Source organism: Pantherophis guttatus, chromosome 6, assembly GCF_059756535.1.
Source record: "Pantherophis guttatus breed Tessera chromosome 6, ASM5975653v1, whole genome shotgun sequence".
Lineage (NCBI taxonomy): Eukaryota > Metazoa > Chordata > Lepidosauria > Squamata > Colubridae > Pantherophis > Pantherophis guttatus.
In genome coordinates, this window is record NC_142068.1 from 18334616 (window position 1) to 18360516 (window position 25901).

At 41.3% G+C, this 25901-nt stretch overlaps 1 protein-coding gene and 1 long non-coding RNA gene across 4 annotated transcripts in view; one reads left to right on the forward strand and one right to left on the reverse strand.

The window, feature by feature from the left end:
* The window catches only part of SLC2A2 (solute carrier family 2 member 2), a 36113-nt gene extending 13921 nt beyond the window's left edge, over positions 1-22192 (forward strand). For all 3 annotated transcript variants that reach the window (XM_034438990.3, XM_034438992.3, XM_034438991.3), the window contains 9 exons: positions 2036-2226; positions 7182-7306; positions 9311-9426; positions 10956-11118; positions 11872-12062; positions 13114-13218; positions 16546-16647; positions 19302-19505; positions 21908-22192. In XM_034438990.3, coding sequence (XP_034294881.1) covers positions 2036-2226; positions 7182-7306; positions 9311-9426; positions 10956-11118; positions 11872-12062; positions 13114-13218; positions 16546-16647; positions 19302-19505; positions 21908-22102 — 1392 coding nt within the window. In that variant the 3' untranslated portion in view covers positions 22103-22192. The remainder of the gene's footprint in view (positions 1-2035; positions 2227-7181; positions 7307-9310; positions 9427-10955; positions 11119-11871; positions 12063-13113; positions 13219-16545; positions 16648-19301; positions 19506-21907) is intronic.
* The window catches only part of LOC132709463 (uncharacterized), a 34303-nt gene continuing 10294 nt past the window's right edge, over positions 1893-25901 (reverse strand). The window contains exon 3 of the long non-coding RNA XR_009620502.2: positions 1893-2285. This is a non-coding gene — a long non-coding RNA (uncharacterized LOC132709463). The remainder of the gene's footprint in view (positions 2286-25901) is intronic.

Here is a 25901-nt window from a genome sequence, read left to right on the forward strand (position 1 = left end):
AAAATGCTTTGAAAAGTTAAAAAAAAAAAAAAGTTGGCCACACTGACCCAGTCACATTACCCCCACCACCACCAAGCCACGCCTACAGAAGCGGTAGTAACACATTTTACATTTCAGCCCTGGGTCGTATGTGTGAAAAACAATCATAAGTCATTGGAGATTCTCAGTCATCCAGGTCATGGTTGTCCCAGAGGTGCTTTTTCAAGAGGCAACTGGACTTTCTTTCTTGTTTTTCTTTGAAGACGTTTCGCTTCAACTCAAGAGCTGAAGAAGCTTCTTGGATGAGAAGTGAAACCTCTTCAAAGAAGATCCAGAAAGTCCAGCCAGTGGCCTCTTGAAAAAGCATCTTTGGGGCGATCGTAAATCATATTTTCAGTGCCGTTGGAACTTCGAACAGACACTAAATGAACTGTTGTAAATCGAGGATTGCCAATATTGGCTTGGATCTAAGGTAATACAAATCAACACTTAGAGGACAGCATCCATATATCCATTTATTAGCACACTTTCTTCCTTTGCAGCGTGAGAGTGATTGAAGCTTCCAGTTTCAGTTCAGCATCGTTTCATCTGCCTCAACAGTTACAATTAGTTTTAACCCAGCATGATTTGAGTAAGCTAGGGCCATGCACCCCAATTTGACGCTTGAGAAAAATAAAAGGACAAAAAATGCATTCAAGTGCTGCCAATCTCTTTCATCGTGTTAGGTGTATTCTATGCTATTTTCCACGCACGCCTGAAACGTAACAATTAGGGGACCAATTTCAGCAACGAGAGGTGTGAAAACTCCCAATTAGTACAAAACTTGCATGGTTTTGCATGTAACCACAAAGCTCCTTTTCCTGAATAGGTTAGCACTACAGGTTGAGATATCTGGGGGCAAAAGCTATCGAGATAGATAACACTCAGATATATTTCTTGTACTAATCGTGATCCTCATTGCCAATTCCTAAACACCAATTTCAATTATATTCTTATTAAAAGTTATTTATTTATCACACAGATTTATACAGCTGCTCAACTCTCACATGATGACCAGGACAGTGGTGGGTTGCCCTCGGTTCGGACCGGTTTGCAAGAACCGGTAGTAAAACTGGCAGGAGGCTCTGCCTACTGACCCGGACATCATCAGTGATCTGCGCATGCCGACCAGGGGTGGGTTCTACTTACCTTTACTACTGGTTCGCATCGTGCCTGTGCGCTCTTCCGCACATGCGCAGATCACTTACGATGACGTCCGAGTCAGTGGACGGAGCCTCCCGCCGGTTTTACTACCAGTTCTTGCAAAGCAGTCAAACCGAAGGCAACTCACCACTGATGATGACTCTGGGCAGCATAATACAGAATTGGAACATTGGTCTGGAAGGGACCTTGGCTGTCTTCTAGTCTAACCCCCCCTCCTCATGCCAGGAGACCTTAACATTCACAGTTAAAATTCACAGTTAAAAACTCACTGTTTAAACCCTGACCCTAAAACAATTATGTTTGAAAGAGCCTAAAGAGCCTTGATGGCGCAGCAGACTAAAGTGCTGTTAAGTAGCACCAGCTGCCTGCAATTACTGCAAGTTCAAATCTCACCAGGCTCAAGGTTGATTCAGCCTTCCATCCTTTTGAGGTAGGTAAAATGAGGACCCGGATTGTGGGGGCAATAAGCTGACTTTGTATAAAAAAGAACACCGCTTGGGGGGGGGGCAAAAGCCCTACTAAGCAGGTATATACAAAAAGTATGAAGGCTATTGCTTAACTCATTGTAAGCCGCCCTGAGTCTCCGGAGAAGGGCGGCATATAAATCGAACCAATAAATAAATAAATAAATAAATAAATAAATGCAGATTTGGAACGTATATTCTAATAGGTATTCTTAGTTGTTAAAAAAATCCAGACCCAAAAGGTGGTTTTTCAAAAGGCAACTTTCTTTATTTTTCCTTTGTTTCACTTCTCATCCTGATGGGCAAATTCAGGTTGTGAAACATGCACTGTCCAAATAAACTTAGTTTTTAGGAGTAATGAAATGACTAATGCATTTTTGTTAACACAGATCATAATGACGCACTATGCAAAGGTCCTGGACATTGAAAGTACTAAAAATTCCACTGGCAGTTTTTTAATTGAAGAAGTATTGAAAGATCCAACGCTCATGATGCTTTGGTCCTTGTCTGTCTCTATGTTTGCTGTTGGCGGGATGATTTCCTCCTTCACCGTTGGCTGGATTGGGGAAAACATGCCACGGTGAGAAACATTTTTCCTTGTTGGGTTTCATGTCTCGCTAGAAAAATAAAATGGGCGTTCTGTGTGAATAAGGAGATGATGAAAATCATTCTTATTGGGTTCTGACCACCAATGACACATTGCAGAAATTATAATGAGACGATAGCTTGAGAAAATTTAAGGAAATAAGGCATGTGAATGTCTGTCTATCTGTCTGTCTGTCTGCCAGTCAGTCTATCCGTCTATCCATTCATCCAGAATAGAATAGAATAGAATAGAATAGAATAGAATAGAATAGAATAGAATGGAATGGAATGGAATGGAATGGAATGGAATGGAATGGAATGGAATGGAATAGAATAGAATAGAATAGAATAGAATAGAATAGAATAGAATAGAATAGAATAATTGTCACTTTGAATGTACACTAATCGGCATAGGTTAAAATGAAATTTCGTTGCATACAGCTCTCAAAAGGTCACTACCTCCAATACATACTACATAAACATGACAAAATAAATAAATAAATGCATAATTATGCATATACCCATATATATTATATGATCCAGAGAAACAAGACAGTTTAGTTCAGATGTATTAATTCAGATGTATACATATGCGTGGCGAAAAAAATGAATCTTGCAAGTTTACCAGCACAGGGAACAAAGTTGTTACAGAATCTGATAGTCCTTCTAGAAATACTTAGAAACTTCTGTGTTGTTTATCTATCTGTCTGTCTGTCTGTCTGTCTGTCTGTCCATCTGTCCATCCATCCATCCATCTATACATCTATCCACCCATCCAATGGTGGGATTCAAATAATTTAACAACTGGTTCTCTGCCCTAATGATTTCTTCCAACAACCAGTTCACCAAACTGCTCAGAAAGTTAACAACCGGTTCTCCCGAAGTGGTGCGAACTGGCTGAATCCCACCACTGCACCTATCTGTCAATCTGTCTACCCATCCATCCATCCATCCATCCATCCATCCATATATCTATCCATCTATCCACTATCTATCCAACCAACCAACCAACCAACCAACCAACCAACCAACCAACCAACCAACCAACCAACCATTTATATGGCCAGCCACTGGCCATGTGATTTTGGGTATTGAACAATCCTTTAAAAATAATACCGTGTTTCCCCGAAAATAAGACCCTATCTTATATTTTTTTTGAACCCTTAAATAAGCACTTGGCCTTATTGCCACGCACTCAAAAGCCTGATTGGGCTTATTATCAAGGGTTGTCTTATTTTGGGGGAATCAGGGTAACTAATCAAAAACAACACATCCTATTCTGGGTGACACAATCACATCTCCAAAAATGGGTTCATCCAGCATCCTGGCCCACAGCTTGGAAGGAAGAATTAAATCTTCCATGCTTTGCAGGGTCAAGAACATCCAAACTTCAGGAGTTATACTGTTTCATAAGACAGGCACTGCAACATAATGTAATATGTCTTCTTCAAGGGCTGCACTGGTTACTGATCAGCTTCTGGGTGCAATTCAGGTTGTCATCTTCAAAACACTATATTGTTCAGAGTGTGGATATTTATGGAATAAATAGATATTTATTTATCTACCTTGTTTCCCTGAAAATAAGACCCTGTCTTATATTTTTTTTGAACCCTGAACCCTGGCCTTATTGCCATGCGCTCAAAAGCCCGATTGGGTTTACTATCAGGGGATGTCTTATTTTGGGGAAAACAGGGTATTCCCAGTGACTTTCGTCCAATAAATTCAAGCAGGATAGGTGTGTTCTAGGATTTCCGGCTGAGGAACTTCTCCAGACATCCTGGAGATGCAAAGGATGGAGATTCAAAGAATATCTCCATCCATATATCATTTCCATAAACTAGGTTAATGGCTGCTAGCTTGGTTGATGTTAATGATGAAGCAGCTTAATGATATATCTCAATAACTATCCTGAGAACAAAAAACAGAGAAGTCAGTTGTCTTCATGTTCTGTTTGTCAGTTTCACAAAATGTCTGCTTGACCACATAGCATAGCTAGGCTGGGGAATTCTGGGAGTTGAAGTCCACATATCTTCAAGTAGTCGAGATTGAGAAACATTGCTTAAAGGATTACTCTGGAGAGGATGCTTCGCTGCCCATACTGCAAGACAGGGGGACAGAGACCCAGGGATGGGCTTCAAAAATTTCAGCAATGGGTTCTCTGCCCAGTTGCTGGGTGGGCGTGACCATGGTGGGCATGGCCTAGTTGGCCTCCTGCACCTCGGCAGGAGGGGGCATTTTCGCCTTCCCAAGGCTCTGGAGGCTTTCCTCGAGCCTCTGTGAGGGTGAAAACTGCCTCCCTTGGGCTCCAGAGGCCCATTTCCGGCCTTCTGGAACTTCCGGGAGGCCTGTTTTTCCCCCCTCCCCGAGCCTCCACACGGGCCCTGCACTTACCTTGCATCCAAAACGGGCCGCGTGGAGACTCCTGGGAGGGGCAGGGTCGGCGGGACGGGGCCAGCCAGAGGTGGGATTTGGAGGTTCTCCAAACCAGCCATAACACCCGGTGAACCCGTAGCAGCCCATCCCTGCAGAGACCCCAAGAATAAGTTTTCCTAATAGTAGCCCTCTCTTTTCACAAAAGCATTATCTCCTGCAGTCACCCTAACATTTTTCGGGAAAGTGATAAAAGACTTTCTGTGGGACCGCACGGTAGGAAAAGTTTCAATTAGGACAGGAACAGGTTTCCACGTTTCATTTTCCAAAGCCTTTTTTTTTTTTTTTAGTCCTGTGTATAGCCTCCCAGAATTGCCAATACAGTCAGCGCACAGAGATTGGAAATAAAATAATGAAACAGTGTAAGTGCCACAGTGGATGAGATGACAAGAATAGCAGCTATAATGAGAAAAGAGGATGACAGAGCAAAAAGCCTACTCTGCTACCTCTGGGAATTTATTAGGCCGAGGAGTGAAGGTTGAAGGAAGGGAAGCTGAAGGGTGCCTGCACTTCACCTTTATTAGAATAATTAAAGCACTGATACAGGCTACCCTTTATGTGGGCTGTGCAAATGTAATAGGACTGAACCATGATTAAGGGACTGAAGAGGAAAGGGGTATATTTGCACAGGATGGCTGCTACGAAGTACAGTTCAACTGAGCTACAAAGCCACCTGATGACACTTCTTTTGAGAGGCATAATAGCACACTGTCCATCGATGTTTTATTTTGTGGCAGCTGTGTGATGTGAGTTCACCACTGATAACTAACAAGAGTGTAGAAAAACCCCTTCTGTGTTTTGTAAGCCAGTTTAGGGATTGTATGGTTACTAAGCTAAAGCTAGTCCTCAGTTTATGACTAGTGGCTTAGTGACTGTTCAAAGTTGCAATGAATTCTACCTTGGGGTTACATATGACCCAGATTCAAAGTTCTAATGGTTGCTACCCAACACTCCCATGATCACAGGAGTAAACTTTGGCACATGTGAAAACCAGCTGGCTGGCATGCCGGAACCCGGAAGAGTAACAGGCAATGGCTCGCGTGCCCAGAAAGATAGATCTGTGTGCCATTTCCAGCATGCATGCCATAGGTTTGCCATCACAGCTATATACCAACCAATCCATTTAATTTTTATTTTTTAAAATAAAATATTGATTTTCAAACATTAAAAATACCAAAAAAACAAAATACAAAAATAAAAAAAAAAATTTTTTTTGCAAGACTGTGACCATTTACACAACATATCACTAAAAAATTCTTATGCTCGATACATTTTACTTCATCTAATTCTACTATGTCTGAGTCTGTTTTACTTTTCTGTTTTCAATCCATTTGTACCATTTCTCCCATGATACATAATACTCCAATTATGAGTATTACGTAATACTGATACATAATACTGTCATTCCTTTCAATTCCAATGTCAGTTTATCCATTTCACCACAGTCAAAAAAATTTTTAATTATTAAGTCATCGGAGGGCATCTTTGCGTTCTTCCAACATTGTGCAAAGGCCAATCCATTTTAATTTATTTTTTTTTTTGGTAAATATTTTTTATTTATTTTTTCCAAATTGAAACATAAAACATAACTTTCAAGAGCAAAAAACACGATCCGGTCATAGATGGTTACCACGCTTACATTCCTTTCACAAGCTCAATTAACAATTTCCATTACATCTTTTATAAGTAAAAAAAAGAGAAAAGAGAAAGTAAAAAAGAAATTCAAAACTTAGAAAAAAACCAATTTTAACTCAAATTTAACATTTTCATCTATATAAATGCATTATATCTATACAGATTGATTTCAAATTCACTGTAACTCATTTTTGCATCTGCATATCAATTCTAATCATATCTTTATTCTTCTTTACCTTATATCTTATACAAGTCATATCAAAATAATTTTTACAATATTCTAACCTCTTATTAAGTGTTTACCTTACAATTTTATCACCATTACTCTTAATTTCCAATTCAATACCACTCCATTTTTATTATATTTTATAAAACAACATACTATCTAATTTTATGATGGTCACAACTTACAGTGGTGATGGGCAGGCTCCATTATGGTTGTAAGTCAGGGGCTATTCTGTATAGATTTTGGTTTTGTGCCATATATGAGCCTAGCCAATTCAGTTAACAACCCCTCATGAAAGGCAAGTAGTAAAACCTGCTTGTAAATTACAGCAGCAGCAGCCTTAGACTTAGTTAACACAGAAGTAGTACAGGTTTAACCAAGGTTACTTAGTCTCTTCAAAGGAGACTCAGGTTGGTGGAAAAAAAGCCCTGAATTTTGAGAAGGTTTGACAAAAATAGGCTGCCTACCCAGCAATGTTCAGCTTTTTATCTACTATGGAGGTCCTTTCACTGTTTAGACACCAGCAGATCAAGTCATTTTGGATACTAAATTAAAGATCTAGTTATTTTGGGATATTACTGTTTTAATTTACCTTTATTAATGTTTTAATATGCCTTTATTATATTAATTGTTTAATATACCTTTTCCTGCTACTCTAGAGTGAGAGCCATGCTACTGGTGAATGTTTTTGCAATCTCTGGGAATATAATTTTTGTAATGGCAAAAAGTGGCCCTTCTCACATCCTGGTAATTATTGGAAGAGTCTTAACAGGCTTGCATGGTGGTAAGTTAAAAGCTGGTTCTCAATAGAGCTTTTCTCCTCGGATTTTTCCTGACACTTCCGTGATTGTTTGCAAATGAAAAAGGAACAGGCTGCATTATCAACTTGGCTGGGAGCAGTGATTCTCTAGGGTTGAGGTTTTTCCTAGTTATTCTGGGGATCGAACCAGGGATCTTCTCTTGGGGAAACAGGCACTCCATCATCCATCACCATCAGCAAGGCATTTGACAAAGTAGACTATAACCTACTTCTTGGTAGGCTAGAAAAAAGGACCAGAAGGACCAGGGGAGACATGATAGCAGTGTTCCAATATTTGAGGGGCTGCCACAGAGAGGAAAGGGTCAAGCTATTTCCCAAAGCACCTGAAGGCCAGACAAGGAATAATGGATGGAAACTGATCAAGGAGAGATTCAATCTAGAAATAAGGAGAAATTTTCTGACAGTGAGAACAATCAACCAGTGGAACAGCTTGCCTTCAGAAGTTGTGGGTGCTTCATCACTGGAGGCTTTCAAGAAGAGATTGGACTGTCATTTGTCAGAAATGGTGTAGGATCTCCTGCTTGGGTGGGGGATTGGACTAGATGACCTACAACGTCCCTTTCAACTCTGTTAATCTGTTAAATCTGTCATCCAGATTCTGAAATTAGCATATGGTATACATGAATTTAAGACAGAAAAATCTGAGTATAAGGAGATGACAGAGAAGTAAGATCCAGATCCAGCAATCTCAAGCAACTATCAGAGCTGTCAGTGATTGAGAGGATTACAACAGAAACTGACAACAGTATCTGGTGGAAATCCGATAACCATCTGCTGAGGGTTACATATTACAACTAATGCTTGCATTCAATAACAGCAATGGTTCTCAACCTGTGGTCCGTGCATACTTGGGGGCCCACAATGTCATTTTAGGAGATCCATGATGGCTTGAAGAAATGTTATGACTTAAATCTTCAGTTAAGTCTGGGGGGGGTCTGTGGTCATGGTCCATGGCCACAAAAGATATTTAAAGGGTGTCTGTGCTGAAGAGAAGGTTGAGAACCACTGCAGATAAAACCCAGACAATTGTACCAAAGAACTAGAAGAAGGGATAGGCAATGTATTGCCTTCTAGCATGGTTCTAGATGAGTTGTTGTTAGTTGTAAAGTCATGTCCGATCCATCGCAACCCCATGGACAATGTTCTTCCAGGCCTTCCTGTCCTCTACCATCCTCTGGAGTCAATTTAAGCTCACGCCTACTGCTTCATTGACTTCATCCAGCCACCTCATTCTCTGCCGTCTCCTTCTTCTTTTGCCCTCAATTGTTCCCAGCATTAGGCTCTTCTCCAGTGAGTCTTTCCTTCTCATTAGGTGGCCAAAGTATTTGAGTTTCATCTTCAGGATCTGGCCTTCTAAAGAGCAGTCAGGGTTGATCTCCTCTAGGACAGATTGGTTTGATCACCTTGCAGTCCAAGGGACTCGCAGGAGTCTTTTCCAGCACCAGAGTTCAAAGGCCTCAATTCTTTGGTGCTCAGCCTTTCTTATGGTCCAACTTTTTAGATGAGTAGAGCAGCTCAAATGCATCTAGAGATTGCATTGAAAGAGACAAGGACTTCAGGAAAGCTAGAACCAAGGTGACAATAGTAAGAAGCAATTTAGGCCTATGCAATCAAGAAATAATAAATTTAAAAAATTGAAAGTGTTCCAAATTTGGCCAGCATCTAAAAACACTTTCTTTCCCATATCAGTGCCATGTTGTGAGAAACAATATGCTGCTATCAAGGAAGAAACCACATGAAGTCACCCACGCATAACTTAAAGGAGTATTTGGTTTTATTTACTGAAACATCTACATTCTTGAAACAGATAGAAGTTCTCAGGGTTTTTTTAATGTTTATATGACATATTTTTTTGGAATATGATTTTCCACCATATTTTAAAGGCGTTCTTAAGATAGCTGGGGAAATGATGGTTTTGATGATTGAAGATGCTACAGTCAGTGCTCCTGTCTGTTTGTATTTGTCCAGGACTCTCATCTGGACTTGCTCCATTGTATGTTGGAGAAATAGCTCCAACTGCTCTCCGTGGAGCTCTGGGCACCCTGAATCAGCTGGCTATTGTTATAGGTATTCTCATCAGCCAGGTAGGTAAGACTGCATGGAGGACTCAGTATCCATGTAGCTAAGTTGTGCTATCATGACTCTTTATCTGTACTTTAGTTAAAAATTAATTCCTAGTTTCTTGATCTGGTTATTGCATGCATTTATTTATGAAGCATATTTATGTTTGAGACTCTAGAAAGAGTGCAGAGAAGAGCGACGAAGATGATTAGGGGATTGGAGGCTAAAACATATGAAGAATGGTTGCAGGAACTGGGTATGTCTAGTTTAAGGAAAAGAAGGACTAGGAGTGACATGATAGCAGTGTTCCAATATCTCAGGGGCGGCCACAAAGAAGAGGGAGTCAAGCTATTCTTCAAAGCACCTGACGGTAGGACAAGAAGCAATGGGTGGAAACTAATCAAAGAGAGAAGCAACTTAGAACTAAGGAGAAATTTCCTGACAGTTAGAACAATTAATCAGTGGAACAACTTGCCTCCAGAAGTTGTGAATGCTCCAACACTGGAAATTTTTAAGAAAAGGTTGGATAACCATTTGTCTGAAGTGGTGTAGGATTTCCTGCCTAGGCAGGGGGTTGGACTAGAAGACCTCCAAGGTCCCTTCCAACTCTGTTATTCTATTCTTATACATCAAGATTCCAAGTAAAAATACATTTTTTAAATATCTGAAAGCAAACAGCAAATGCTTGCATCCATGCATACCGACAATGCTATAGTTTCTATTGTTTTAATGATCATAAAAACTGTTTAAATACACCCAGCAATCAGCCAGTCATCAGAAAATTTGGTACCAGTTGCAGACAATATTTCTCCATCTATATTCATCCTAGGAAAACAGAGGGAACAGTCTCAAAATTATAGGGTCCTTGGTGCTCTCTGAATCTTTAAACTGCCCCTCAATTTGGAGCAGTGTGGACCAAAGCTGTTCTGTGTGAATCAGATATGTCAGTACTATTGCACAATGATTGAAAGTATTTGTCTATGTGTCACCCTATCGTGTGCCTGTCTACCTGTAAATACCCAATATGTAAATGTCTATGGAGATTCTCAGTCATCTAGGTCATGGTTGTCCCAGAGGTGCTTTTTCAGGAGGCAACTGGACTTTCCTTTTTTTTTCTTTGAAGACATTTCGCTTCTCATCCAAGAAGCTTCTTCAGCTCTGACTGGATGGTAGTGAATGGAAGGATTTATAAGCTGTCTGCAAGGAATATAAATCCTTCCATTTCCCACCATCCAGTCAGCGCTGAAGAAGCTTCTTGGATGAGAAGCAAAACATCTTCAAAGGAAAAAAGGAACAAGAAAGTTCAGGTGCCTCCTGAAAAAGCACCTTTAGGATACCCAATATGTACAGCAATTGTATTGCTGGCATCACCATCAGAAGAAAAAGATTGCATCTGGATTCCACTCCTACTGAAATGAACCATAAGAAGTGTCCTTAGGAAAGAGTTTTATTGATGTCACCACTTCACATACTCTTCCTTATTAATGCCAAGAGTCTTGACTTGACAAGACTTTTATTTAAATTGATATATACCATTCTATATTTTTTCCAGGTTTTGGGACTGGATATTTTGTTGGGCACATCAAAATGTTGGCCATTACTTCTGTCCCTGTCAGGTGGTGCTGCTGTCTTACAGATTTTTCTGCTCCTAATTTGTCCAGAAAGTCCCAGATACATGTACATAAAATGTGGAGATGTTGAAGGAGCCCAAAAAAGTAAGAAGACTTCTTCCAACTGCTTGAAAAATCATGTTGACAAATGCGGGTCGTAGCTTCCTAGGAGAAGTGGAACTTAGTTTGGATGAGGATAGTAGTATAGTTGACTCTAATTAGTTTCGCTCTGAAGCAGGGGTGTCAAACTTGATTTCATTGAGGGCCAGATCAGGGTTGTGTTTGATCTTGGGGCGCTGGGGCGCTGGGGCGAGCATAGCCAGGTGGGCATGGCCAGCTTGATGTCACTCATGTCAGAGGCCAGAGCGCTCTGCCAGCAAAAACGGGCTTCCGAGTTCCATTTGCGGCTGTGGCAGCCTCCTGCAACCCTCTGTTAGCAAAAATGGAGCTCGAGGGGGCTGCATGTGGCCCTCCCAAGCTCCGTTTTTGCTGCCAGAGGCACCGCTTTGCTGGCTGAGGAATTCTGGGAGTTAAAGTCTAAAAGACTTAAAGTTGCCAAGGTTGGAGATCCCTGCTCTAAAGGTTTTTGCTTGCCTCCTAAGACCATTGCTTTCTTATAATCCCTTCTTCTCCTATAAATGTAAACAGAAACATCACAGCTTCAGGATTAAGGGCTATATAAGGTTTACCCTTTTACCTGGCTTCTTTGTGTTTCCCCAGAGTTTAGGCTCACCTGGCAATTGTCCACCTAGCAATTGCTTTGCTTTAAGATCAAGTAGCTAGTCATCCAATGTCATTAAATGAGGGCTACCTGGAGCTCTTTTCCATAAAGAAAGACTTCTAACATTTCCTTCCTAGATTTACTAAAACTGAGAGGACAAAACTATGATCCCACCAAAGAAATTGAGGAAATGGAGAAAGAGAAAGAAGAATTGTCAAAAGAAAAACCTGTCTCCATTTGGCAGCTGGCTACAACTGAGACTTACCGCCAGCCATTCATAGTGGCCATAGGCGTTCATATTGCTCAACAGTTTTCTGGAATTAATGCTGTGAGTTTTTTTTTTTTTTTTGCTGATGGGTATTGTAGAAAGTTAGCACCCACCCCTCTCCTAGAAGAATGAAATATTTTGATAAATATTTAAAAGGCAGAATATTATATTTCCCTAAAGGAGAAACATATTTTTCCAGAGAGAAAGCAGCCTCCACCTTTCTTAATAGCCCTCAGCAGATGTCAGCACTTAAAAGATAGACATAGCTCTATTCATAAGCAAATACCCTCACCCACGATCCAACAAAGGTAGGATTAGCCCTCAGCCACAATAGGAATTGCCCAATGCCCCTTCATTGCATCACCCTCAGAAACTTCAACCAAGCTTAGCTCAGACAAACTCCTAGGATTTGTACATGGAACCATGGGAGTCTGACAACAGCCAATAGAATAACATGTTCTTGCACAGGAACAGAAAGCTCAAGTGCAAAGCCCAAGAGAAGATATAAACCCCACCACTCTCAACTCCATGTGGTCAGCTGCACCAGAACCCATGTGGTTCTGTTCATCATTAAACCATCTCTCCAATCAACCTCCATGCTTCCAGTGTCTTTCTCCCGGCTTGGAACTGAACCAGATGGATATTTATTCCAACAGTATTAATACTAAATGTTTACTGATATCACTTATACACAGCTATCTAGGAGTGTTATTCAGCTGGGTGGGAGTTCTAGGCAATGCAATAACAGAAATGAATATCTGTAGCTCGGGGTTGAACTGTAAAACACTTAATGCTCTCTGAGCTTAGCTGTTCGCTTGCAGACATTTCATTACCTGACTCCATAATGTCATCAGTGCTCAATCCAATAATAGATTTCACAAGTGATAATTAAACCACAAGCACTGGGGAAATTGGTTGAAGTCAGCTCCAACATATCAGTAAGATTGTTAATATATTCTGGGAAATATTTCCAATTTTATAAATACAGCTGCCGGTTAATGTGCTAGCAGCCTCCTGAAATTTCATTTAAGTCAGACACAAAACTTGCGTACACAGTGTGGTGAAAGGACTTCTGCTGCTACTAACAGATTACTTTTGTCTCCCTTGTTAGATTTTCTACTACTCTACTGACATTTTCAACAAAGCTCATGTTAAGAAGCCTATTTATGCAACCATAGGCGTCGGCTTTGTGAATACGGTGTTCACCGTTGTTGCTGTAAGTAGCAATAGCAATAGCATTTAGACTTATATGCCACTTCATAGTGCTTTACAGCCTTAAGTGGTTTACAGAGTCAGCATACTGCCCCCAATAATCTGGGTCCTCATTTTACCGACCTCAGAAGGATGGAAGGCTGAGTCAATCTTGAGCCGGTCAGGATTGAACTTCGGGCAGTCGGCAGAATTAGCCTGCAATACTGCATTCTAATCACTGCGCTACCACAGCTCTTTTTTCAGTGCCTTCAGACACTGAAACTTTAAAAAGTAAGCACAATTTATATGTAATATGCTTGATGTGGATCCAAACTGGTGGCTGAAGAGTTATTTTATCCAACTATAATAACTGAAAAAAGTGACTTATGACTGTTTTTCACACTTACGACCATTGCAACATCCCCAAAGTCATATGATCAAAATTCAGATGCTTGGCAACTGACTCATATTTATGACTGTTGCGTGTCCCGCGGTCATGTGATCCCTTTTTGTGACCTTCCATCGAGCTAAGTCAATGGGGAAGCCAGATTCATTTTAATAACCATGTTACTAACTTAAGAACAGCAGTGATTCAACCGAACCACTGTGGTCAGAAAGGTTGGAAAATGGGGCAAAACTCACTTAGCTGTCTCACTTAGCAACAGAAATGTTGGGCTCAATTGTGGCCGTAAGTGGAGAACTACCTGTACTTTTTGTCTTATTGTTGTAGAATGGATAATGCCATGTTCTGCCACTGGGTGGAGCTATAAAGCTCAACGAAGCCTTTTGTCCTAAGATGAGTCCCATGAGATAAAAGTCCTGCATCACTGTTTCTCAGCCTTGACAAGTTGAAGGTGGACCTCAACTCCTGCTGGCTGGAGAATTCTTGGAGTTGAGGTCCACACATCTTCAAGTTGTCAAGGTTGAGAAACACTGCCCTAAATCCTTTTAGTCCAGCATTCTGCATCACGCAGTGGCCAACTGGGTGCATGTGGAAAGCTCACAAATCTAGATTTCCCCCAAGGTGATTTTTCAAGAGGCAACTAGACTTTCTGGCTTTTCTTTGAAGACATTTCACTTCTCATCCAAGAAGCTAACAATTTTTCCACTTTTTTTCCCTTCTCCTTTTAAAAGTCAAGACTATTTAGGAGAGTTTTAGATTTGCCTCAATGCCACGAAATTGTCAACTAGGCTGATGACATATTCATCCATGGGAATAATGTTGAGTAGGAAGTGCTTGTTTATTACACAGAGCTGCTATTCTGTGCAATTCAAGTTAGAAGCATAATAGACAGGCAGAGACATCTACCTTACGACCCTAGCTTGTGCCTTGCAGATGCTTTGAGGTTTGGTTCAGAGGTGGGTTTCAGCAGGTTCTGACAGTTCTGGAGAACCGGTAGCGGAAATTTTGAGTAGTTCAGAGAACCGGTAAATACCACATCTGACTGGCCCCACCCCCATCTATTCTCTGCCTCCCGATCCCAGCTAATTGGGAGGAAATGGGGATTTTGCAGTAACCTTCCCCTGGAGTGGGGAGGGAATGGAGATTTTGCAGTATCCTTCCCCTGCCAGGCCCACCAAACCACGCCTACAGAACCGGTAGTAAAAAATGTTGAAACCCACCCACTGGTTTGGTTCTTATGAACCCCAGGCTGCATAGATAAGAAGATGAGAAATTTTAATGAAAAACATCTGGAGGATACACCAAGTGCCCCATCCTGACCACAATTCTGCAGTTGCTCTTAGGGTTTGTTTTATAGATTGTGGTTTAACAACCTTTCTTGGAAATGTTACAATTTGAGACTACCAAGCGTAGAAGACTTCTTCCTAAGGAATTTAGCATTACAGAAAGGAATGGGACTTGCATCTGAAGAAATCTAGGTAGGATTCCATGGAAACAAAGAAGAAATATTAGTTCTTTTAAAAAAAAAAAAAGATCAGGACAGCTTTGGACATTGTCCCAAAGTTTGAATTATAAACTGTATTTTCCCCCTTCTGTTTCGTTAGAATCCTAGTGTTCTATTAACCTTGGTTCTAAATAGCAGTTTTCAAATTTTGTCTTTTGACAACTGAGGTAAAATATGTCGTCCTGGTTCCAACCGGTGTTTATTTTTCTCTACAAAGCTTTTAAATATTATCTGAACTTTATCAGAAAATCAATGACTGGTAGTCCAGACCAACAGGTAGACGTAACCATTTATTTGAACTTTGAGCGCTGAAGTAGCAGAAAAGAGCTGCTACTCAGAATAAAATGAGCTGAGGTCAGCAATTCGATAGATGGGATATCAGCCAAGAGACGATGATATAGGATTACAAAGTTCCCCCCAAGGGGTGAGACATTTTAAGGACAAGACTTTTGTGTTTTATTTCCTTCGAATATGAACCCCAATGACGAAAGGTATTGTTGTAATCCTTGATTTATATCAGCAGACTTTTGTTTTTTTATCTCTCTGCAAGAGAAAACCCACCAGAGATTAGGATTAAAAGTATGGAATTTATAACCACCAGAGACGGTTTTTAAAGGGGACTGGACACCTTCACGAAGAAGAGAGCTGTCAATTATTACAAAAGTCGATGACCGATTGCTATCTCGGAGCTACTGAGCCCGTACTGTGATCTTAAAACACAAGAATCCATTCAAAGACCATTTGTTATCATTCGGATAGGAAAGAAAAATTCCCCGAATTGTTAAAAGTAATTTTGCTTAATTTTAAAGCAGTCATAAGCTCTGCTTCATCAGAGATGCAAACCAGCTTCAAAGCAAAAATAGGCTTGTCAGAGCAGTAAAAATAAATAAATATAATAAAACGCCAACATTAGTCCCTCATTCATGTTTAATGGCTTAAAGGAATAGAATACGGTATTCTCTGAGCTAGAGAATTCCAGAGATGGGGGCTATACTGTAACAGCAAAGGTCCTCTCCGTGGAAAATAGATTAAAGGAAAACCAAGTGAGTTTTCCCCCTCCATTTTTTGAGGATTTCCTTGTTTTCCAAAGTCTGTTTCCATCCTCTACCTCTGTGCATGTGACAAAACTGAAAACAACTATCTTGACTCATGTAGAAAGTGACTCTTGGCCTACGATCCAGACTGCAGTCTGTTTACGCAGCTTCTAAAAATGCTACCCCAAAGCTCTACGATGTGATAAGAGAGAGGATTTTCAGCTCTGTTGATCTGTGTGCAAAGCCACTTTTTGTGATGGACCCAGTGGATTCCACATGCAAAAAGCTTTGATACTCACAATATAGCTTAGTCGCATTGCCCAGTTGAAGTTGACTGTTCAATCAACAAAACTTAACTCTTTTTCCTTTTCTCCTCAACACCCACCCCCCAAAAAAACCTCCCACTTTCAGCTTTTCCTGGTGGAGAAAGCAGGGAGACGTATCCTCTTTATGGCCGGTCTGTTAGGCATGATGGTGTGTACCATAACAATGACTCTTGGGCTCCTACTTCAGGTAAGATACCTGTGTCAAGTGTTCAGTTATTAGTTCTGTCAACATCCACTATGTTTGAACATCTAATCTCTCTAGCAGAATGTCACTGCTACTTGGTGGTGAGCTATTTTGTTATATAGTGTAAATCATGTTGTGGATCATTGGCAACTTAATTTGCAAACCTCACCCTCCCAGTCAATTCCTTTATCCACATCAGAATAAGCACATATTCTACTTAGTTCAATTAACAAAAAATAAACTCCTTGATATTTATTAAACATCCGTAAACAAGTAAACAATTAACTAGTAAAATGGGATAACAGATAGACAAAAGCAGGGAATGATAGAAAAAGAGTTCACATTATCTTGTTTTTAAAAAATCAATCATAATAGAGCTGGAAAGCAGGAGAGCCTATAGGGGTGGACACCCCTATAGGGGTGAAATCTAGCCGGTTCTGACAGGTTCTGGAGAACTGGTAGCAGAAATTTTGAGCAGTTCGGAGAACCATTAGCGGAAATTTTGAGTAGTTCAGAGAACCGGCAAATATCACCTCTGGTTGGCCCCAGAGTGGGGAGGGAATGGGGATTTTGCAGTATCCTTCCCCTGAAGTGGGGTGGGAATGGAGATTTTGGAGTATCCTTCCCCTGCTATGCCCACCAAGCCACGCCCACCAAGCCACGCCCACAGAACCAGTAGTAAAATAATTCGGATTTCACCACTGCCCTATACCATTTCAGACAACTGACAATCCAGTCTCTTCTTTAAAACTTTCAGTGATGAAGCACCCACATGTCTGAAGACAAACTGTTCCACTGGTTAATTGCCCTCACTGCTAGGAAATTTCTCCTTAATTCCAGGTTGCTTCTCTCCTTGGTCTGTTTCCTTCCATTGCTTCCTGACCTGCCTTCTGGTGCCTCGGAAAGTAAATTGACCGCCTCCTTCCCATGGCAGCCTCCCAAATGCTGGATTAGTGCCATCATGCCATCCCTAGTTCCTCTTTTTTCTAGACTAGCCAAAGCCAAATCCTGCAACCGTTCTTCACAGGTTTTTTTGTCTCCAGGCCTCCGATCATCTTAGTTGCTCTTCTTTGCACTTTTTCCAAAGTCTCAACATCCTTTTTGTAATGTGGTGACCCTTATCTATATCAAAAGGGATAAAATTTTGCAGAGCCACTGGAAACATTAGTGCAGGTTATTAGCGTGGACAACTCGAAGAGGGATTTTGTTGAGCCAGCAGCAAATGTTTTATGTATCTAACAGTAGAGACGGAAGCATCAGATGTTTCCTTCTTCTGTTCTGCGCCATTAGAATCCTCTGTCTCAGGGTTTCTCAGCCACCGAAGCAGGTACCACTGTGACTGATGATGCACTGGAATCATTTAACTGGGATGTGAATCCCTTCTCCAGATCAAGAGGAAACGAGAAAGAGGAGAGCAGAGCAGCAAGAGACAAATGTCAGCGTCTAATTGCATGTGCTGATGCAAAGGGAGCCAAGACTCAGTAACAGTAACAGAGTTGGAAGGGACCTTGGAGGTCATCTAGTCCAGCCCCCTGCTCCCCCTAGTCCAACCCTGACCACTGACATTGAGCTTGCCAATCAGAAAAGAACTGCCGACCTTTCTGATCGACAAGCTCAGTGTCTTAGCCACTGAGCCACCTAATCAGAGTGTGTTTCTTAAGTTGGAAACTGAAATATGTATATATGGAAAAGGTCTCTAGAAAAACACCATCTGAAATAGAATTGCTGTTCAATATTGTCCATACGTACAGCTAAGATATTGCGATGGAGTTTGGACTGGACAAATGTGCCACCCTCACCATCAACAGGGGAGAAAGTAATATTTGTATCTCTCTCTTCTGAGAGCTTAAAAGAAGACGGATGGTGTAGAGCGGTGTTTCTCAACCTTGCAACTTTAAGAGGGGAGGGCTTCTACTCCCAGCATTCCCAGTATTCTGGGAGTTGAAGTCCACACATCCTAAAATTGCCAAGGTTGAGAAACGCTGGTACATACCATTGTGATACAACTTGAATGCAAACATGAAGCTTTTTTGGAAACTAGATGGAACTGTTTGCAACTGCCTTATTCCAGATTATAATTTGCTCTCTAAATATAACCTATAATAACCATGGGATTCCCAGGTGGCTGCCAATCCAAATACCAACCATGCTGACATTTGGTATCTTCCAAGTCCAGATAAGGTCAGCTAAATGCTACTATCCTTTGAGATCTTCTACAAAAGCGGTTGAACCTAGACCCCCAGCATCTTTCATCATTGTCCATGGCCCCTAAAATGGCTGGAGTTTTCAGCAACATCTGGAAGGCTTCAGGATCTTCCCCCTTTCAAGTAACCTTAACATACCTGTTATCTTTCATTAAATAAAATAAAGAAAATGACTGTTATGTAATGCCATCTACCCTTTGGCATGGAATCACGGTACTAGTCCAACTTCAACTCTTGAATTATCTACAGGGGATATAAATCTGGTCTGCAGACATAAAACCCAATACACACTGGCCAAAATAACAAATAATTAATGAAACCATGACATTTGACCGTGTAAATAAGGTTTGCACGTAGCCACACAGAAACACGATGGCCATTCAATTTTTTCCATTAACTGTGTCTGAAAGCTGATGATGTTGTTAATATGGTTCCATCTGCTTTTGTTTTCAGCCCAAGATTGAGTGGATGAGCTATGTCAGCCTGGTTTCCGTCTTCCTCTTTGTGTCCTTTTTTGAAATTGGACCAGGTCCGATTCCCTGGTTCATTGTTGCAGAGTTATTCAGCCAAGGTCCTCGCCCAGCAGCTGTTGCGATTGCTGGATTTTGCAACTGGGTCACCAATTTCTGCATTGGAATGTTCTTCCCATACCTGGCTGTAAGGAAACTTTGCCATTTGTTCTATAATGCTGAAACTACACTGCTGAATGATTGTCCAGGAGTTGCCGTTTAAAAATAATCTTCTGTCAATCATTTTATATCTAGCTTGTAGATAAAGTGATCAACGGAATATGATCTTTTTAGACTTTACCATGGCATCAAGGTAGGAGTGGATTCCATACTGGATTCCATAGAGCATCATGACTAACTTATTTTTTTTTTAATTTGATTTATATGCCGCCCTTCTCCGGAGACTCAGGGCGGCTTATGCAATAGCCTTCATACTTTTGTATATTTATACAAAGTCAGTTTATTGCCCCCACAAACTGGGTCCTCAATTTACCTACCTTAGAAAGGATGGAAGGCTGAGTCAACCTTGAGCTTTGGAGAGATTCGAACCAGCAGTAATTGCAGGCAGCTGTGTTAAGAACAGGGTGCTTAGACCACTGTACTATCAAGGCTCTTGAAGATTGAACATTAAGAGATGTCTTCAGCTTTATCTGTTCATGATGAAGAGATGCCAACAATATTGGATTTGGGGCCAGGATTAGTACCCTGTTTCCCTGAAAATAAGACCCAACCGGAAAATAAGGCCTAGCGTGATTTTTCAGGATGCTCATAATATAAGCCCTATTCCCAAAATAAGCCCCAGTTAAGATCGTCAGCAGATGGAGGTGTTTAGTATTGTATTTCCCCCAAAATAAGACCTAACCGGAAAATAAGCCATAATGCGTCTTTTGGAGCAAAAATGAATATAAGATCCGGTCTTATTTTGAGGGAAACACAGTATACTGTAAGAAGTGCACTACAGGTAGTCCTCAACTTAGAACATTTCATTTAGTGACCTTTCAAAGTTACAACAGCACTGAAAAAAGTGGCTTACTGTTGTGACTCCGACCCCTGAGCCCGTCTTATCGGAGGGTGTGCGTGTGTGAGACAGGGACAGAACACTTACGACCGCTTTTCATACTTACAGCATCGCCATGATCATGTTATCAAAAACCAGAAGCATGGCAACTGATTCATATTTATGATGATTGCAGTGTCTCAAGGTCATGTGATCACCTTTTGTGACCCTCTTACAAGGAAAGCCAATGGGGAAGCCACATTCACTTAACAATGTGTTACTAACTGATTCACTTAATAATGGTGCCATGAAAGGCCATGAAATGGGGCAAAATTCACTTAATAAATGCTTCACTTAGCAACATAAATGTTGGGCTCAATTATGGTTGTAAGCCGAGGGCTACCTGTACATAGTGGCAGGAATGTAACACTCCCTACAACAAATACCAATTATACCTCAATGCAAAGGTATAATATAATACCTCCCTGCAACTCCTCAAAGTTCACAGTCTTGTGAACTTTTCCCAGTTCACAAGACTGGGAAAAGGCATGGATGTTTTCAGAATTTTTCGTGATCTGCTACATTCAAGCCACTACCTGCTCCCAAGTAGCTTTTCGCTTTCAGATCTGAAGTGCTGAACAGTCCTAGCATTCAAAACGTGTGAAAGATGCTAAGACTGAATAGCTTGATCCAGACCAGTATTGTCTATATGGAAGATGTTAGCAGCTCACCTGAATTATGGATACAGGTCTTTTACAATACCCACTACTGCAATTTTCTATTTTGAAAACATATCTGTGGCTTAGCAGGAAGCTACAGCTCCTTCATATCATGGAAGGTATCAGTTGGATGGGAAGAGGATAAGGGCAGGGGTGGGGATTCAGCTGGTTCGGATCAATTCGGGCGAACTGGTAGTTGCCACCTGCGGGTAGGGAGTGGGCCCGCCCGCCCTCCTGTCCGGGCACAATCCCGTCCTATATCGCTGTGTTTTTTGACGCTGGATGCATGGACAACGTGTGAGCGAGCGAAGCTATCCGTCCTATACAATTGCTGTGCTTTTGATGCAGCACGAGTGAATCAAGTGCGTGTGCGTGAAGCATATGAGTGAAGCAAGTGTGCGCGCATGCTCACATATTGGATTCAGGGCGAACCGGTTAAGTTATGAGAACCCACCTCTGGATAAGGGGCATATCCCAGTTAATAATATGCAGGAAATCATGTTCTAATCTGGATATATCCAGATAAAAAGATTCCGGGTAGCCTAGGATAGAAACAATTCTTCTCTGGAAGAACTGCTACCAGATTTCTACCACAGACTATATGTCTATAGCGATACTCAGTAATCCGGGTCATGGCTGTCGCAAAGCTGGGATCGATATGGTGGAATTTACAGAGCTGTTAACAATGCACGAGTGAAACTATGCAAAGAGATGCACATGACGCAATGGGAACGTATGCAAAAGAAGAATATTTCCATACAAACATGAGTTTATTGCTTCCTGAAATCAATGATGGTTTAAATGCCTTCTCTCTTTGTTTCTCGCCCATCACAGAAACTATTGGGTTCCTACGTCTTTCTGGTCTTTGCGGCCCTCCTCGTCATTTTCGTCTTATTTGTTTACTTGAAAGTGCCAGAAACCAAAGGCAAAACCTTTGAAGAGATTGCAGAAGAATTCCGCCGCCGAAGCAAGAAAGATGTCGGGGGACCAACTGAAATGGAGTATTTGGGAGCCAACCAAGAGGCTTAGAAGCATCGCCGCAAGAGGAAGGTTTGGAGTCAATCCAGTTAGAAACTCTGGAGAAACAGGTTTAAGAAAATATAAATGCCTGGAAAGTTACATCTGTTCTCTGACTATTAGTGGATGATTTTGCAGAGCAGTCTCTTAATTTCCTGGTTCCCTCAGGAACATGTTGCGTTATGGAGTCTCACAAGCCTTATGCAAAAGAGGCTAAGGAAAGAACTTCAGGGAAGGGTTATCGATTTAATGGGGAACCTATATTCCCGGCGATCCATTGTACAGGTATTCCTCGATTTACAATCACAACTGAGTCCCAAATTTCCACTGCTAAGCAAGACAGTTGCTAAGTGAGTCTTAGCCCATTTTACGACCTTTCTTGCCACAGTAGTTCAGTTGAATCACTGCCATCGTTAAGTTAGTAACACTGTTGTAAAGCAAATCTGGCTTCCCTGTTAATTTGGCTTGGCGGACGGTCGCAAAAGAGGATCACCTGATCCCCCAGGACACTGCAACGGTCATAAATACGAACCAGTTGCCTAGCGTCTGAATTTTGATCACGTGACAATGGAGATGCTGCAATGGTCAGAAGTGTGGAAAACAGTCATAAGTCTTTTTTCCCCCCAACTAGTGGCATTTGAACAGCCACTAAATGAATTATTGTAAGTCGAGGACTACCTGTATTCTCTGAGATACAAGAGTGGTGCTTGAGCAAAGGAAAAAAGCACAAAACAGAAGCTGTTCTTGCTCAAAAAGGGTATATGTATGTGTGTGTATGTATGCATACACATAAATTCCAAGAATAAGGTGTTTTGCCAGTCAGAGAAATCCATTGCATTATTATTGGTTTATTCCACCAATTATGTCGCTTAAGGAAAGCTAAGCAAACATTTATTTCCTTTTGGTCAATGTTAAGTCGCTCTGGTTTTTGAAAAGTGAAATGTCGTCAGGCCATAGTCTGCCTCTGCCACATCTTGAATGTCAACTCACGAAGCATTCCTGACCTGCTCTCGAGTTGCGATAGGCAGGGGGATGGGGAACTGAGCCTTGCAGCTGCAGCAAGAGAGTTGCACTTCAGTCAAAACAAAAGCACATTCCAGCCATCTCTATGTCAAGGCCATCTCCACAGAGACCCACAGTGGCTGGAGGGAGGGACTTCTACAACCTGCGAAATTGCTTCGTTGCGGAATGTGACTGATGACACACCTTGGGGGGGAGGGGGGGACAGGGTCAGAGCCAGAGCATGAATTAAGTGAGGTCAGAGTTGACTTGCTGTCAGGGTTCTCACCGATGCCCTAATCAAATCATGACCCTCAAATCAAGCTTCAAAAGAAATCCAGTTATTTATTAAGAGCTTCATGTCGGCACGTTCCAAGTGAAGCCAACTCTGACCTCACTTAAAACAAGGTGATGGACAGCAGTGTCATGGATCTCAAAGGTGCTTTTTCAAAAGGCAACTGGACCATTTTTGGAGGAGGAGGAGGAGGAGGAGGAGAAGAGGAGGAGGAGGAGTGGTGGAATTCAAATTTTTTTACTACTGGTTCTGTGGGCGAGGCTTGGTGGGCATGGTGTGGCTTGGTGGGCGTGGCTTGGTGGGTGCAGCAGGGGAAAGATAGTGCAAAACCTCAATTCCCACCCCACTCCTGGGGGAAGGATATTGCAAAATCTCCATTCCCACCCCACTCTGGGGCCAGCCAGAAGTGGTATTTGCCAATTCTCCGAACTACTCAAAATTTCCGCTACTGGTTCTCCAGTACCTGTCAGAACCTGCTGAATAGGAGGAGGAGGAGGAGGAGGAGGAGGAGGAGGAGGAGGAGGAGGAGGAGGAAGAAGAAGAAGAAGAAGAAGAAGAAGAAGAAGAAGAAGAAGAAGAAGAAGAAGAAGAAGAAGAAGAAGAAGAAGAAGAAGAAGCAGCTTTGCTGAAGGTCATTGACAGAAAGATGAGGGCTATGGAAGGATTAGTTCTGACAGGATGGGAGAGAATCCTATTTATTTGCAATCATCCTGCAGTCCTTTAGCAGTTCCAAGAAGAGTCCCCCCGCTTTTGCACTCTGATACAGGTGACCCTGAAGCCATAGCTAAATCCCCACGTGGCCTCAAGAGCTCTCGGGGAGAGTGCTAAGACCAGATCTGAAAAAAGCACTTTTGAGACAATGATGACCTGGATGACTGAAAATCAGTGTTATGCTGGTTTGACAGCCTGCACCAAAGATTTAAATTTTCTTGCATTGTCATTGCCATGAATTCCAATCTTACAATCAAGATTTCAGAAGACTAGAGTTCTTTTCTCTATTTGAAAGGCAAAAAGTTTCTGTTTTATTTCTCTCCCCATCCCCCTAGACCAGCAAAATATTTGGAAAAGAAAGAGGACCTGGGTATGTCCGATTCCTGTCTCTGGGCTCTAATTCGGGGGGGGGGGGGCATGCACTAATTCTGAAACTGAGCAGGTTAAATAAATGTTGCTAAGTGTTATCTTTAAGCCAATATTGTCACTGTTTTTTAAAAAAAGAAAGAAAAAGAAGCTTCATTTATCTCATAACATCTCCCTGTGGAAAATACAGTGCATGCCAACAATTAACAAGAAGCAATGGATGGAAAGTAACGAAGGAGAAAAGCAACCTAGAACGAAGGAGAAATTTCCTCACAGTTAGGGTCCCTTACAACTCCGTTATTCTATGCCTACCAGTCATTCTGCCAGAGGCAATATCCGACAGAAACTTGACGGAAGTGCTATCTGTGTAATCATGCATTATCTACAGTTTTGATAGGTTGGAAATAAACAGCATTTCCCCTGTGATTTCATGCAATGTCATTGTTTTTATTACTACTTTGATATCATATCAGGTAGAGGATATAATCCTCTTTTCCTATTAACCAGTTTAATCTTCCCAAACATTCCTTTGAAATAGATTAGGCTGAGGGATTTTGAGTGAGACTGACCACCAGAGTGATTTTTATGGTTGAGGAAAATATGAACAAGAATCTTGTATCTTTATCAAACTCTGTTAATACTTCATCACTCCAAATATAAAAATCTAATGGTTGATTATGCTCGCTACGGCTTATGGGACTTGATTTTCCACCTCATGCAACGTATTAAGTTTGGTTAATGTTAATGCTAGATAGGTTTGTTGTGGCTGAAATGTTGGAATCCAGGCCACTGTTTAGTTTCTCATTTAGGCTATTGTGCAAATCCTCAAAATCCTTTAATTTAGTGGCCAGGTTAAGCATCTTAGATGAATATATAGGTTGGAAGATTTAGTATTTCTTGTTTGGTCTTAGAAAGTAAACAGGATCAAACCTGATAGTACTTAGATGAGGGACCATCAGGGAATCCTAGACTACAGTCTAGATCGAGGAGTCAAAAACTGATCCAGAAGAAAGCAGTAGTAACTGGCTCCTGTCTTGTTACCATGAAAACTACATGGTTTTATAGTACATGGTTGTACATACCTTTGCATACAAAACTAAGTTTGCCCTCTAATCTTTACACAATCTTTACAGAGAAAACACAGGACTAGAATAGAATACAATAGAATTCTTTATTGGCCAAGTGTGATTGGACACACAAGGAATTTGTCTTAGTGCATAAGCTCTCAGTGTACATAAAAGAAAAGATACATTCGTCAAGAATCATAAGGTACAAGAGGGGTGAGTTTCAAATTTTTTTACTACCAGCTCTGTAGGTGTGGCTTGGTGGGGATGGCAGCTGAAGGATACTGTAAAATCTCCATTCCCTCCCCACTCCAGGGGAAGGTTACTGAAAAATCCCCATTTTTTCCTGGTCAGCTGGGACTTGGGAGGCAGAGAA